Source organism: Scyliorhinus torazame, chromosome 18 (genome assembly GCF_047496885.1).
Source record: "Scyliorhinus torazame isolate Kashiwa2021f chromosome 18, sScyTor2.1, whole genome shotgun sequence".
NCBI lineage: Eukaryota > Metazoa > Chordata > Chondrichthyes > Carcharhiniformes > Scyliorhinidae > Scyliorhinus > Scyliorhinus torazame.
The window spans coordinates 81,245,699-81,261,839 of NC_092724.1; the positions used below are offsets into that span (position 1 = coordinate 81,245,699).

The 16,141-nt window shown below is 48.4% G+C and overlaps 1 protein-coding gene across 1 annotated transcript in view; it reads right to left on the reverse strand.

The window, feature by feature from the left end:
- The window catches only part of LOC140395331 (uncharacterized), a 215,191-nt gene that overhangs the window by 11,541 nt on the left and 187,509 nt on the right, over positions 1–16,141 (reverse strand). The window contains exons 15-16 of the mRNA XM_072482966.1: positions 8,169–8,251; positions 3,313–3,407 (exon numbers count right to left, since the gene is read on the reverse strand). Of these exons, the coding sequence (XP_072339067.1) occupies positions 3,313–3,407; positions 8,169–8,251 (178 nt within the window). The remainder of the gene's footprint in view (positions 1–3,312; positions 3,408–8,168; positions 8,252–16,141) is intronic.

The following is a 16,141-nucleotide window of genomic DNA, read 5'->3' on the forward strand; positions in this document are numbered from 1 at the left end:
CTGGGCGATCAGATTTCGCGACACGGTGTGTGCCCGGACACAGACAAAATGAAAGCCATCGAGGCAATGAAAGTCCCCGAGGACAAGAAGGCAGTACTGCGCTTCCTGGGAATGGTCAATTTCCTTGCCAGGTTCATCCCGAATTTGGTCACACACACCACGGCCCTACGCAACCTGGTGAAAAAATCAACCGCCTTTGAGTGGAAGCAACCGAACAGAGTGGCTGGAGCTGAAAGCCAAGCTCCCACTGCAACCGTCCTTGCATTCTTTGACCCAGACCGAGAGACCACAGATGCAAGTCAGGATGGCATTGGGGCGGTGTTGCTTCAAAGACATGTCATCCTGGGTACCAGGAGGATACACGTCATGGGCAATGACACCCGCTGAGACCAGATATGCGCAGATTGAGAAGGAGTGTTTAGACCTCCTCACCAGCATCCTCAAATTTCATGATTATGCCATTTACTGTTGAGACGGATCATAGGCCTCTGGTCCACATCATCCAAAAGGACCTGAACGACATGACGCCTCGTTTGCAGAGAATTCTGCTCAAACTCCGGAGGTATGATTTCAATTTGGGGTACACACCTGGCAAGGAGCTCATCATCGCCGATTATCATCATAGAATTTACAGTGCAGAAGGAGGCCATTCGGCCCATCGAGTCTGCACCGGCTCTTGGAAAGAGCACCCTACCCAAGGTCAACACCTCCACCCTATCCCCATAACCCAGTAACCCCACCCAACTCTAAGGGCAACTTTGGACACTAAGGGGCAATTTATCATGGCCAATCCACCTAACCTGCACATCTTTGGACTGTGGGAGGAAACCGGAGCACCCGGAGGAAACCCATGCAGACACTGGGAGAACGTGCAGTCTCCGCACAGACAGTGACCCAAGCCGGGAATCAAACCTGGTACCCTGGAGCTGTGAAGCAATTGTGCTATCCACAATGCTACCGTGCTGCCCTATGCCGATGCATTGTCCCACTCCGTCAGCTCACCCAGTGAACCATTGGAGATCATCCAGCACATTGAATTGCAGGTACAACTGTGTGCAAGCACTCTCCCAGCAACAGATGAGAAGATCGTTCTCATCCGAGAAGAGACGGCCAAAGACCCCCTGTTGCAGTGAGTCTTCCACAACCTCTGCAATGGCTGGCAGAAAGGGCATTGCCCTCAATTCTACAACGTCAAGGACGACCTGACGCTAATCGACGGCATCCTGCTCAAGCTGGACAGGATAGTCATCCCGCTACGTCTCCAGACCATTGTGCTGCGGCAGATTCATGAGAGACACCTGGGTGTAGAAAAGTGCAGACGTAGAGCCCGGCAAGCTGTCTACTGGCCCGGCATCAACCAGGACATCACGGACATGGTCCTGAACCTGTCAGAGGTTCCAACCAGCGCAGAGCAAGGAGATGCTCCAACCACATGACCTAGAGACCTCTCCGTGGTTGGCACTGATCTATTCCACGCGAATGGTTGCGACTAAATCTTAATCATTGATTACGTTTCGAATATCCTGAGGTGCAGACCTCACCTCATGGACTGTCATCAAAGCGTGCAAAGAGACATTCTCACCGCATGGCATCCCGAACGACAATGAGCGACAATGGTCCGTACTTCCACAGTCGAGAATGGTCCACGTTTGCCAAGAGCTACAACTTCAGGCATGTCACCTCCAGTCCGCACTATCCGCAGTCCAATGGCGAAGTCGAAAAAGGGGTGCACATTGTCAAGCAGCTCATCCGCAAGGCCTCGGACTCCGCTTCCGACATACATCTTGCACTACTTGCGTACCGGGCGACTCCCTTGTCCACTGGCATGTCGCCAGCTCAACTGCTGATGAACAGGGACCTGCGGACGACGCTTCCAGCCATTCCTTGATCAGCTCCAGGTGCTGCAGAAGACGCAGCAGCTTCGCGACAGCCAGAAGCAGGGCTATGATGCACATGCCACCGACCTGAACGTGCTATCCCTGGCAGACACGGTCAGGATCAAGATTGGTGGCGGTCTGCTCCGGCTGTCGTTGTTCGTCAGGCCGCGCCCAGAACCTAAGTCATACGTATGGCTGATGGCTCCATTGTACGAAGGAATCGAAGGGCACTGCGAAAAGTTGCTTGCGCACAACCACTTTCCTCTATATTTCCACATGTCGAATTGCCACCTCCAGAGACCTTGAACCACGAGGCCACCAGTCGTACCTCCCACTCGTCTGTCGAGACACCGTCATCCCCTCCACCACCTCTCCGGCGGTCGACGAGGATCAGACGCAAGCCTCAGAGACTGCACTTATGAGCATTTGTTTTGTTTGTTCTGTTCTGTATTTCTCAGTCAGTCACATTAGACAGACACATTCACATGTATATAGATCTACAAAAAAGAAAGGGGGAGATGTCATGATATGCAAAGATGCAACCTATGAACACTCAGAATAGGACACAACCAATGGGCAGTCAGGACACTCAGAGGTGGCATCACCACAAGGGGGCATAACATAAACACTATAAAAGGGATGAGGCACTCACACCCTGCCTCTTTCCACAGACAGACATCTAGAGAGTTAGACAGGGTTGATCAGCAGCATCACACCCCAGCACGTGGCTTAGAGCAAGCTGGTACAGTTAGACTGAGTTACTACAGTTAGATTACAGAGAGTCGAACTAATTTGAGGACTGTGAGTTCAATAAACACATTTCAGAGTCTGGAGCATCCTTTAGTTAAGACTGCATCAAGTAGCAGCCTGTGTTATCCGAAGCAGCATAACACAACACTCTGTACGTTATTGATCTCATCTACCCTGTTCTAAACCAGTATCTCTCTACGAAGTGGGACTGAAGTCTGGAGCAACCTGTCCAGGTACTCCACCCCATCCCTGAGTGTCTCCAACTCATGCGCCAGCTCAATGACTTTCGAGCTGGAGGGATTCAAGACAGAAACCTCTACTACAGATGTGTTCACTCGGGACAGTCTCGATAGCCACAAGCTCTCACTTACTGCAGATCACACAACCTGCTCTTAGTCCAAGTTAATAATAGTATTTATAGCTTTAGTTGGTTATATTTTTTCTTTGTCTACAAACTATATTTCACTAAGCAGTAAACACAACATTTAAATATCTACTGTAAAAATTTGAGGTGAAAATAAAAAGCAGGTACTCCTTCCTCCTCTTCCGAATTCCCACTTGAACCAAATTCTCGACTTCAGCACCGTTAACACTGCTCCATGTGCATCAAAGGCTGTTTTGCAGTATGTGAAGAATTAAAATTATTTCCTTTTGTTGCTTGCATACAGATCCTGAAAACACTTACCTATTCTCAGGATAATTTCATTTGCCTCCTCAACCAAGTTAGATTCGTACACAAAACAGTCAAAAGATGTTGTCTGTGGTGTTTCTGGGGAATTCCTGAAATAAAGCAACCTCCTCTTAGCACAAAAGCTGACACAAAGATTTCAAATACTGAATTGTAGTCAAGTTCAAGTACAACGTTAATACTGCAATATTAGTTTAATACATTTTGAAATTTTAAAATGTGCCTCGGTTCAATGCATAATATTTTTTGAAATTATTGAATTATATTTAAATTATTCTAGAGTTGTTGCTAAATTGTAAACCTGGATTAAGTGCTCAAGACTCTGGAATGGGGCATCAATGCACACATTTGAGCATCACCCACCTACTGGCTAGTTGCCAGTTGTAGAATCCGCTAAAACAGCACACATGGATCAGCCAGGTAAAAAACAAAGATTCTATTCGTTCACAAAATTACACTCTCCGAAGGGCGTCCTCTCTGACCTGCTCCCAGGCTGTGGTGATACACCACTGTACCTCCCTACCATTGTACATAGTATATAATAGTTGTGCGTAACGTGGCCCTATAATACTGTGTATTGTACTGTAACTCTGCAGAGGTTCGGTCACTGGTAGGTAACCCGACCTGGCCACGGAGAGCTAGCGCGAACAAGAATGGGGACAGCCCTGTCTTGTTCCTCTCTGCAGCTGAATGTATTCAGAGCTGGTGGTGTTAGTTCGGACCCTCGCTTTGGGAGTGTTGTACAGGAGCCTCACCCAGGCGGTGAACCCCGCTCCTAGCCCAAACCGGTCCAGTACCTCGAGTGGAAATATCCATTCGACTCTGTCGAAGGCCTTTTCTGCGTCCAAGGAGACAATCACCTCTGGTGTTCTCTCCCCAGAGGGGGTCATTATTCCATTCAGCAGCCACCTGATGTTCGCTGTGAGCTGCCTACCCTTGACAAAGCCCATTTTGTCCTCTGCGACCATCTCTGGTACACAGCCCTCCAGCCTTTTGGCCAGGACCTTTGCGAGTATTTTCGCATCCACATTAAGTCTGTATGATCCACATTTCGTCAGGTCTTTATCTTTTTTGGGTATCAGTGAAATTGTGGCCTGCTCCAGCGTGGGGGGCAGGGTGCCCTTTGCCAGTGAGTCCGCGAACATGTCTCTTAGGTGTGGGGCCAGGACTGGTGCAAATGTTTTGTAGAAGTTCGCGGGGAACCCGTCGGGTCCCGGTGCCTTCCCCACCTGCATGGAGCTGATGCCCTCCATGATTTCTCCCAGGTCTATTGGTGCTTCCAGCTCCCCCTGTCTGTCTTCCCCCACAACTGGTAGTTCGTGTCCGTCTAGGAACTGTTTCATCACCGTGCCCTGTTGTGGGGCTCGGAGGCGTACAGTCCCCGGCAGAACGTCTCAAATGCCCGATTGACCACCTTTGGCTCTGTTACCAGTCTGCCTCTGCTATTCTTTACCTGCGCTATTTCCCTTGTGGCTGCCTGCTTTCTCAGCTGGTGAGCCAATAGGCGGCCAGCCTTGTCTCCATGTTCGTAGAAGATTCCCCGTGTCTGGCGGAGTTGGTACACTGCTTTCCTAGTGGACAGCAGGTTAAAGTCCATTTGCAGCTTTTTTCTCTCCGGCAGCAGCTCTACAGTCGGGGCTTCGGAGTATTTTCTGTCGACTTCCAGGATGGAGTCCACCAGTTGTTGCCTGGCCACCCTCTCTTCCCTATCTATGCTTGCCTTGTAGGCTATGATCTCTCCTCTAATCACGACCTTCAGTGCCTCCCAGAACGTGGAGGGTGAGGCCTCCCCATTTTGATTGTTACTAACGTAGTCGCCTATGGCCCGCGATGTTTTTTAACAGAAGGCCTTGTCGGTCAGGAGGTCCGTGTCCAGCCTCCACGTGGGGCGCTGGGCCCGGCCTGTCTTCAACCTCACATCCATATAGTGTGGAGTGTGGTCAGATATAACGATCGCGGAGTACTCCGTTCCCGTGATCCCTGGAAGCACCAATTTCCCCACTGCAAATAAATCAATACGGGTACCTTGTGTACTTGTCAGAATTATGAAAATGCACCTAGTTCCCTAGCCATGCCAGTCTTTTTCCCTGCTCTGGGGTTTGATCGGTCGGTCAGTGGGTCCAGCACGCAGTTGAAGTCGCCCCCCATGATCAGTCGGTGTGTGTCAAGGTCGGGGATTTCCGCCATGGTCTTCTTTATGAATTCTGTGTCGTCCCAGTTGGGAGCGTACACATTTACATGTACGACCGGTGCCCCTTCCAGGACACCGCTGACCATGACGTACCGTCCCCTGGGTCCATAACTGTCTTGGTTTCTGTAAACGTCGCCTCTTGCTAATTAATACTGCTACCCCCCTAGCCCTCGTCCCGTAGTATGAGTGGTATGTCTGTCCCACCCAGCCCTTTCTTAGCAGCAGTCGGTCCTTCTCCCTCAGGTGCGCGCAGATTATGTCTGCTTTTAGGCTTCTTAGGTGGGTGAATACGCTGGATCTTTTCACTGGGCCGTTGAGTCCCCTTACGTTCCAGGTAACAATCCTGGAGGGGGGTTTCCGACCCCCCGGTCCTGCGGGATCACCCATACTTACCTGGTGGACACGCCCCTGCACTCCGGGTTTCCCTTCGTTAGGGGGCTGTCCAAAATGACTGCGGTCGTCGCTCTCAACATGAGGTCGAGCCCCAGGGGTTTTGTCCAGGGGTACCCAACATGGGTACCGCCAGCTATGTGTACTCCAGGGTCTATCTTCGCCCTGAAGCCCTCCCGAGTGGCTGTTTGTGGCGCCATCTTGGTTCCTCGCCCTGCTCCATGCCCACCGAGGCCCGTGTTCGTGCTGCTCATCTACCTCACCCTTCTCTTTTGTTCTACGCTCTCCCTCCGACTCTCTCCCCCCCCCCCCATAGTCCCTGTCCCTCTGTCCCCCCCTGTGATCTTCCCCCCCCCCCGCTTTGTGCCAGGCGCTCCCTCTCCCCTGAGAGGCACACCGCAGCCCTTCTTTCTTCCTGCCCTCCCGTGTTGGCCCTCCTCGCTAGCACGGTGGACCCCCTCCCAGTACTTGCTCTGCTCTGGTCCTGTTTTACCTTCCTTTTGCTAGCCCTTGTCTCGCCCTCCTGTCTGCCTTTCTCACCCTCATTTACCTTGCTTCGCTCCCCCCATTGCATTGAGAGATGGAACGAGCCCGGGAACGAGTCAGCACAGTCCCGCACAGTACACCAAACACGTGTGTACAGTTTGTGATCGTATTGTCTCTGTTTGCGGTCTGCCCGCTGCTCTTTGTTCCGATTCTTCCTTTCTTTTCCATCCCCGTCGCTTTCATGATGGCCGTTGCGGCTGTCCCTCCCCCAGTTTGTTCGCTCTAACGAACTCCTCCACTGCTGCTGGGGTGTTAAAAAACAGCTCCTTCCCCTCAAATGTTACCCAGAGTTTGTCCGGGAATAACATCCCAAATTTCACATTACTTTTGTAGAGTGCTGATTTGGTCCTGTTGAATTCAGCCCTTCTTTTGGCCAGGTCCGCCCCAATGTCCGAGTACACCCTTATGATCTTCCCTTCCCACGTGCCCGATTTTGTCTGCCGAGCCCACTTTAGGCGTTTTTCCCGGTCTTGGAACCTGTGCAGTTTCACGATAATCGCTCTGGGCTGCCCCCGGCTTTGGGCCTGGATCGAAGCGACCTGTGCGTCAATTTCGGGGGGGTTTGGAAATTTCTCCCTTCCCACTTGCTTGCCCAGCATTTGGGTGATGTAGCCTGCTGGGTCTCTGCCCTCCACTCCCTCTGGCAGAACCACTATTTTAACATTCTGCTGTCTGGACCTATTTTCCTGGTCCTCCACTTTCCCTCTTAGGCTCCCCTGGGTCTTTTCCCTTCGGTTTACTGAGTTACCATCCTGTCGCTCTGGTCCAAGGCGGCCCTCTCTAACTCCTGAATTGTTTTCTCCTGCGCCTCCACCTTCCTTTCCAGGCCATCGATGGTTCGCTGCATTTTGTCCATTGTCTCCGCCAGCATTTCCTTCTTTCATTGTGTGGAGCTCCATCCTGAGTGCCTCCCTCATGGCGTTTATCTCCGTTTTTATCTCCTCCTTTATGGCGTTTATTTCTGTTTTCAACACGCTTCTCCATTGCTCCCCGTGCGGAGGGGGGTTGGGGGGGGGGGGATAGTCGCCGCGTCCTGTTCCTGCTCAGCTGACCAGCTTTTCCGCTTCCTTGTTCGCCTGAACCTCCGTCTCGCCTCATGTGGCCGTCTGCCTGCGCGGCCGCAGATCCTGCTTTTTTCCTTCGCCTTCGCTGCTGCTCCTTCTTACATCTCGCCGTCCCCCCGATTTATTATTATTTGCAGGCATATTTTAGAAAGTATTAAAAAAAGTTTTAAAATTTTCAGGAGGAAAAAAAAAAGTTGAATAAAAAGATTATTCTTTTTTGTCAGTGCTCTGACTTTCAGGCTGTTTCTTGTTGTGATCCCCACTCCTCCTCCACGTGCAGCTGCTTCGCTGACCGGGACCAGTCTCTCCTCTTTTTTTTCTCTTCAGCTCCATGGAACTCTATCAGCGCCTGGGGGGTTGGGCCGATTTTGCGGGAGTTTAATTTTTTTTTAAACCCGCCAGGAAAACCCCCGACAAAAGCTGCAATTTTGTGGACCTGCGGGAGCCTCTTTCAACTGGAGTTCTTAATGACACAAGCGCTCAGTTTGTGCCCAGATTCCTGGACCTCCTTCAACTTGCAGTGTGGGTCCTTCAGACAACATGCAGACTTCACACCTGATAACATAGGGAGCAGATGAACACCACTGGAGCAACCGTCCCAAAGCCCTGGTTCAAGGTTCAAATCTATCCGTCACCACATTTATACAATATGTTTTACTTACGCCACACAGTAAGCAAAGAGGGTTCGCCTGTTCAATCGGTGTCCCACTGAAGAGATTTCAGGGTAGTGATGATGAAAGAGGACCTGAAAAAGAGGAACATCAGAATTTCAGAAAGTGCCTTGCTAAAATCTTGCTGGAATAAAAGAAAGCAAGTCAAAAGGTGCTGCACACAACAGTTGGGACACAATTGAAATTAGAATAGCAGTCAGCTAGTCAGTATCCAGTGTGTGTGCCTGATGCGTGTGTGTGTGTATGCGCACATGGGTTGAAGTTCATTGTAACAATCTCCCTTCCGCTAATGTCCACATAATTTGGGCAGCACAGTGGTTAGCACTGTCACTTCACAGCTCCAGGGTCCCAGGTTTGATTCCTGGCTTGGGTCACTGCAGTCTGCACCTTCTCCTCGTGTCTGCGTGGGTTTCCTCTGGGAGCTCCGGTTTCCTCCCGGTCCAAAGACGTGCAGATTAGGTAGGTTGGCCATGCTAAACTGCCAGAGCTTGAGCTTGGGCACAAGATGGTGCCGGAGCGTTCTGCCCGACCCAGTTCCCAGAGCTCCCGTCCCGGCCCCCGAGACCTGGCCCAACTCGACCAACTTGGAGAGGCCTGCCCAGTGACCCGACCTGGAATGGCCCGCCCAGCATCCCGACCTACCTGGAGATGGAGGAAAGTGTAATGTCTAAGAGATGTATTTTTGGAGCAGCTTGTGACAGAGCCCACTAGGGAACAGGCAATTTTGGATTTGGTGATGTGTAATGAGGCAGACTTGATTAGGGAACTTAAGGTGAAGGAACCCTTAGGGAGCAGTGACCACTATATGATAGAATTTACCTTGCAGTTTGAGAGGGAGAGGCTGCAATCAGGTGTAACGGTATTACAATTAAATAAGGGTAACTACAAAAAGACATGAGGGAGGAGCTGGCCAGAGTTGATTGGAAAAGGAACCGAGCAGGGAACAGCAATGGCAGGAGTTTTTGGGGGTTATTCGGGAATCACAACAGAAATTCATCCCAAGGAGGAGGAAACATGCTAAGGGGAGGACAAGGCATCCATGGCTGATGAGGGAAGTCAAGGACAGCATAAAAGCTAAAGAAAAAGCAGACAAAGTGGGGAGGATTAGTGGGAAGCCAGAGGATTGGGAAACCTTTAAAAGCGAGCAGAGGACAACTAAAAAAAAGCAATAAGGGGCGAGAAGATGAAATATGAGTGCAAGCTAGCTGGTAATATAAAGTGTCATGTGAGAGTACCTTAAAGAAATGGGTGTTTATAAATGGGTGTGTATATAAATATCTATAGTGAGAGTACCTTTAAGAAATGGGTGCTTATTACTGCAGTGATGTCGGAGAGTGGGTGGAGCTGGGCTGTCAGCTTTTTACTTTCGTTTTTGAGCAGGCTGCAGGGTGTGGTTTAGTTTAGTTTTCAGTGTTGTTAGAGCTGAAGCCAGACCAAGCAGGTGTACTGCTATTCTCTCTGCCATCAAAAGACTATCTCTTGATCATTTGCTGAATTCAGAATTATAAATGTTCTCAGTAGTGAATGCAAATCGAATGTGCTTCTGTTGAAAGGTGTTTCTTCTGTCTTCTGGTTGTTGTTTGGGAAGTTGTTAAGCATTACTTAGTGCTGTATTCTTTGGGGGTTGTATTTGAATTAATAGTTGCTAAGATGTTCACTGTATGTTTCAAAAAGGTTAACTTGAGTTCATAGAATAAACATGGTTTTGCTTTAAAAAATACTTTTCCATTTCTGCTGTACCACACCTGTAGAGAGGGCCGTGTGCTCCCCATACCACAATCTATTAAAAGTTGTGGGTCAGGTGAACTCCATGATATACTTTGGGGTTCTCTAAACCCTGGCCCATAACAAATTGGGGGCTCGAGGGGGATAAAAGTCTATCTATTGGATTGGCTTTGTGAACTTAAAGACAGTGAGGGGTGAGCATATTGTGTGGTATTCAATTTAAGTAGGGAGTGTGTTGTGGACAATCGCACTTTCAGAGGCTGAATTTTTTTGGGGTGGAAACGGTCACACGCAGTACCTTACGGACAGAGACTAAAAGCAGACTGTTAGATTTGGCAAAAATATTGCAGTTAACATTACCTGATAAAATGCGAAAAGATGGTCATTATGGCGGTGGCTAAGCATTTAAAGTTGCCGGAGATACAGTTTGACTCATTGGAAATAGCAAAAATTCAGTTCCGAATTAAACAAATGGAACATGAGAAAGAATTAAAGCAGCTTGAATACGAAAGAGAGAGGAAAAATAAAGAGAGAGAGAGGAAAAAGAGAGAGAAGAAAGGAAAACAACAAGAATAGCCCTAGCAGAACAAAAAGAAAGAGAAAGGGAGATACAGATCAGGGAAAAAGATAAAGAGAGTTTGAACTTCAGAAAATGGCCATGAAACATGACAGTCAGTTAAAATTGGCAGACGTAAAAGGAAACGTACAGTTGGATGACAGTGATGAGGATAGTGAGAAAGAGCGTCACAGTCGAAGGCTTGGTGGGGATCTATTTAAATATGTCCAAGCATTGCCACGGTGTGACGAGAAGGAAGTGGAAGCCTTTTTCATTTCATTTGAGAAGATGGCTAAATAAATGAAATGGCCACAGGACATATTGCTGATTCAAACAAAGCTGGTAGGTAGGGCTAGTGAAGTGTTTGCATCACTACCAGAGGAGGTATCTGGGTCCTATGAGGAGGTGAAAAAATCCATCTTTGGTGCATATGAACTAGTGCCTGAAGCTTACAGACAAAGGTTTAGAAATTTAAGGAAAGAATTTGGTCAAACATACATGAAGTTCGAAAGGAACAAACAGAGTAATTTTGATAGGTGGATAAGGGCTTTGAAAGTAGACCAAACGTATGAAGCTCTCAGAGAAATTATACTTTTGAAGGAGTTTAAAAATTCAATTCCTGATGTAGTGAGAACATCACATCAACAAACTGCGAGATTAGCAGCAGAACTGGCAGATGATTATGAATTAGTTCAGAAAGCAAAGCTTGGTTTCCGACATCAGTTTCAGCCTGTGACGGATAGAAACTGGGGACATGAGAAATACTCAAGTGGTAAAGGTGATCTGATGGGAGATAATAAGGAGAGCGTACCTCAGATTTTAAAAAAATCCAGGAGGGTGGAAGAGGCATGAAAAGTTTCAAATGTTTTCACTGCAATAAACTAGGCCATTGTTATGGGCGAGGCGTTTTCAGAACCCCAAAATGTATCATGGGGTTCAACCAACCTCTCCCTTTAATGGATTTGTTGCTTTTCCAAGCACGCAGCTTGTTCCGCAGGTGTGGGATTGCAATTATGGACACGTGGGTTTTTAAACACAAAACACTGTTTATTCCATGAACTCAACTTAACATCTTAAATAAACATTGGATCTCTTAACACCCCTTACTTCAAAGATAACTCAGAAAATGTTGCAACAGTAAATAACTCCTTAAACTGTTCCTTCAAACTTCCAAGAGACTTAACACCTTTAAACAAAATCACATCAGGTTAAAGGCTTTACTTTAAATCACCCAAATGATCCAGAGATAGTCTTTCACAGCAGAGATCCAGCTCACTGCAAAAACACAGACGCACAAGTAGCTCTTTCCTTCCAAACTGCAAAACCAAACTGCGAAATGGCTGAACTGAGCTGAGCTCCACCCACTCTATGACATCACTGTTTTCTTAAAGGTACATTTCATTTGTAAACATCCAGTTCTTAAAGGCACTCTCGCATGACACCTCCCCCAAGAAAAAAAAAACCCCAACAACTTCAAGATGGTTTCATTTTTCACTTTTGCACCATCCACTAAGAAATACACACAGTAAAAATACTTTTGACATTTCACAAAAACCCCCACACACAAACAGGTATAATAATATCGTCCATTTTTCTTTGTTCTTCTTCCTCCAACCGAAATCCTTCTCGATTGACAATCTCTTTGAACAAAGTCTCTGCACGATCCATCCATTCCTCTGCTCCTTGGCATTTCTCTTTGGAATCAGATACTTTAGTTCAATCTGACCACAGAGTCCCTTGCAATTCTCCAATACAGGAGCATTGGCGATCACAGCTTTCAGGCAGTCAAATGCCTGTTGAAAGTCTGCTGCCCATTGAATTTTTTTATGTTTCTTCAGCAATTCCATCAGTGGAGTAATCACGCCACAAAACTTTTGCACATCAAATCCTCTCATGCTCAGAGATCGCATTATTTCCCTTCATCTTGAAGGTATCGGAAACTCCGCAAGGAAAGTGATTTGGGCTTCTCGAGGTTAACAAGGGCTGCCCCACCCACTCACATAACTGGTTGGCAGTTAAGTGTCAGTCACTTTAAATCTACCTTGATCTAAAAGCAAATGGGGGAGGGGAGTCAACTCAGGCCAATTTAAAAAGAGCAACTTGTAAACTCACTCCCAGTGAGTTCTCCCAGTGAGCCAGAGAAGACACAGCCAGAGTGAGACAGCAGAGTGAGTTTGGGAATTTGAATCTAGGTGGGAATTCAAAGCTGTGTGGGGAGGAAGTGCTTTTTATTCTTGGTAAGTGACGGGTAAGTAGTTTTTCTGTTTTCTGTTACTTTTCATTGGTATATTTATTTATTTTTTTTGGGGGGGGGGGGGAAATTGTAGTTGTTGAAGTTATCCGAGGGTTTAAGACATGGCAGGGGATCTCAGACCCTTGTCATGCTCCTTGTGTGCGATGTGGGAGCTCAGGGACACGTCAACTGACCCTGGCTCCTTCACCTGCAAGAAGTGTGTCCAGTTGCAGCTCCTGTTAGACCGCTTGACGATTCTGGAGCTGCGGATGGACTCACTTTGGGGCGTGCGCGATGCTGAGGACGTCGTGGATAGCACGTTTAGCGAGTTGGTCACACCACAGGCGAAAGGTACTGAGGGAGATAGAAAATGGGTGACCAAAAGACAGAGCAAGAGTAAGAAGGCAGTGCAGGTGTCCCCTGCGGTCATCTCCCTGCAAAACAGATATACCGCTTTGGATACTGTTGAGGGAGATGGCTCACCAGGGGACACCTGCACTGCCTTCTTACTCTTGCTCTGTCTTTTGGTCACCGCAGGCGAAAGGTACTGAGGAAGATAGAAAATGGGTGACCAAAAGACAGAGCAAGAGTAAGAAGGCAGTGCAGGTGTCCGCTGCGGTCATCTCCCTGCAAAACAGATATACCGCTTTGGATACTGTTGAGGGAGATGGCTCACCAGGGGAAGGCAGCAACAGCCAGGTTCATGGCACCGTGGCTGGCTCTGCTGTGCAGAAGGGCAGGAAGAAGAATGGCAGGGCTATAGTGATAGGGGACTCAATCGTAAGGGGAATAGACAGGCGATTCTGCGGACGCAATCAAGACTCCAGGCTGAGAGTGGGCAAAGAAGTGGCAGATGGAATACAATGTGGAAAAGTGTGAGGTTATGCACTTTGGAAGGAGAAATGGAGGCACAGACTATTTTCTAAATGGGATCATGCTTTGGAAATCAGACGCACATAGAGCCTTGAAAGTCCTTGTTCACGATTATCTTAAGGTTCATGTGCAGGTTCAGTCGACAGTTAGGAAGGCAAATGCAATGTTAGCATTCATGTCGAGAGGGTTAGAATACAAGACCAGGGATGTACTTCTGAGGCTATACAAGGCTCTGGTCAGACCACATTTGGAGTATTGTGAGCAGTTTTGGGCCACGTATCTAAGGAAGGATGTGCTGGCCTTGGAAAGGGTGAAGAGGAGGTTCACAAGAATGCTCTCTGGAATGAAGAGCTTGTCATATGAGGAGCGGTTGAGGACTCTGGGTCTGTACTCGTTGGAGTTTAGAAGGATGATGGGGGATCTTATTGAAACTATCCAGGATACTGCGTGGCCTGGATAGAGTGGACGTGGATAGGATGTTTCCACTTGTAGGAAAAACAAGAAGCAGAGGACACAATCTCAGACTAAAGGGACGATCCTTTAAAACTGAGGTGAGGAGGAATTTATTCAGTAAGAGGGTGGTGAACCTGTGGAACTCTTTGCCGCAGAACAAAGACTTACCTCTCAGAGAGAAGTAAATGACTGCTGTGTGCTCTGTTTCACAGAGACATGGCGCACCCCGGCCTCACCAGACTGTGTGATACAACCTGAAGGCTTCTCAATTCATCAGGTGGCTAACACCGCGTCATCAGGCAAAGCGAGGTGGAGGGGTTTATCTACATCAACTCCTCCTGGTGCTTGGATGTGGCGACCTTGGCGATCTACTGCTCCCGAGACCTGGAATACCTGACCGTGGAGTGCCGCCCATACTATCGTCCATGTGAGTTCACTTCAGCCATTATCACAGCGGTCTACATCCCACCCCAGGCTGATGTGAACAAGGCGCTGGACGAACTGTACACAGTTATAAACAACTACGAAACAGAACACCCGGGAGGCCTTGTTCATCGTGGGCGGAGACTTCAATAAGGCCAACCTCAAGAGTGTACTGTCAAAATTCCACCAGTACATCTCCTGTCCCACTAGAGGTGACAACACTGTTGAACACTGCAACTCAAAATCAACTGTTCCATCCCCAGACCGCACTTTGGGAAATCTGACCATAAGACGGTGTTCCTTCTCCCGGCATACAAGCAGAAACTCAAGTGGGAGACCATGAAGGTCGTGCAGTGCTGGTCCCAGGAAACAGAAGCACTCCTACGTGACTGCTTAGACAGTGGACTGGTCCATATTTAAGAACTCAGCGACCAACTTAAATGAGTATGCCACCACTGTCACAGGCTCTACTGGGAACCTCTGTATCTCCTTTCCGGCAAAGTATCGAACCTGCATGTATCAAAATATTTCCCCCTGCTCCAGCCCATACTTTGCTCTTAGCTCCTTCAATCCTGCAAACTGACCTCCAAGAAACAAATCTTTTGGTGTCCTAATTCCTTTCTCCTCCCATCTCTGAAAATTTCCACTTCCTTACCAGCTAAGGTAAGCTAGTTGGTCCGAGGAAACTTCTTAGAGACAGTTGCCTGGTCCATATTTAAGAACTCAGCGACCAACTTAAATGAGCATGCCGCCACTGTCACAGACTTCATCAGCAAATGTGTGGACGACTGCGTGTCCGTTCCCCAATCGGAAATCATGGCTCAATCGCAAGATTGACTCCCTACTGAAGGACAGGTCTGAGGCGTTCAAGTCAGGCGACCCCTACCTGTACAAGAAATCCAGTACGACCTCCGCACAGCCACCCGAGATGTTAAGAGAGAATATCAGACCAAGCTAGAGTCACAGACTAGCATTACAGACCCTTGGCGGTTGTGGCAAGGCCTAAACAACATAACGGGCTACAAAGCGAAGCCGAGCAGTATCTCCAGCAGCAGCGCACCCCTCCTCAATGAACTCAATGCATTCTCTGCTCGGTTCGAGCAGGAAACCAACGATCCGTTATCGAGTGCCCCAGCAGCCCATAACACACCCATACCCATCATCACAGCTTCCGAAATCAGATCGGCTTTCCTGAAAGTGAACCCTCGGAAGACGACAGGTCCGGACGGGATCCCTGGTTGCGCACTCAGAGCCTGAGCGGACCAGCTGGCAGATGTATTCACAGACATATTTAACCTGTCCCTACTCTTCTCCGAGGTCCCAACCTGCTTCAAGAAGACCATCATCATACTGGTGCCAAAGAAGAACCAGGCAACGTGCCTCAACGACTACCGTCTGGTCGCCCTGACTTTAGTCGTAATGAAGTGCTTCGAGAGGTTGGTCATGAAATGCATTACCTCCATACTCCCTGAAGACCTTGATTCACTGCAATTCACAGCAAACACCATCTCCCTGGCCCTACACTCATCCCGAGAGCATCTCGACAACAAGGACTCCTATATCAGACTCTATTTATTGACTACAGTTCCACCTTCAACATCATAATCCCAGCCAAGCTCATATCAAAGGTCCAAAACCCAGGACTTGGCTCCTCATTCTGCAACTGGATCCTCGACGTTCTGACCCACAGACCACAATCAG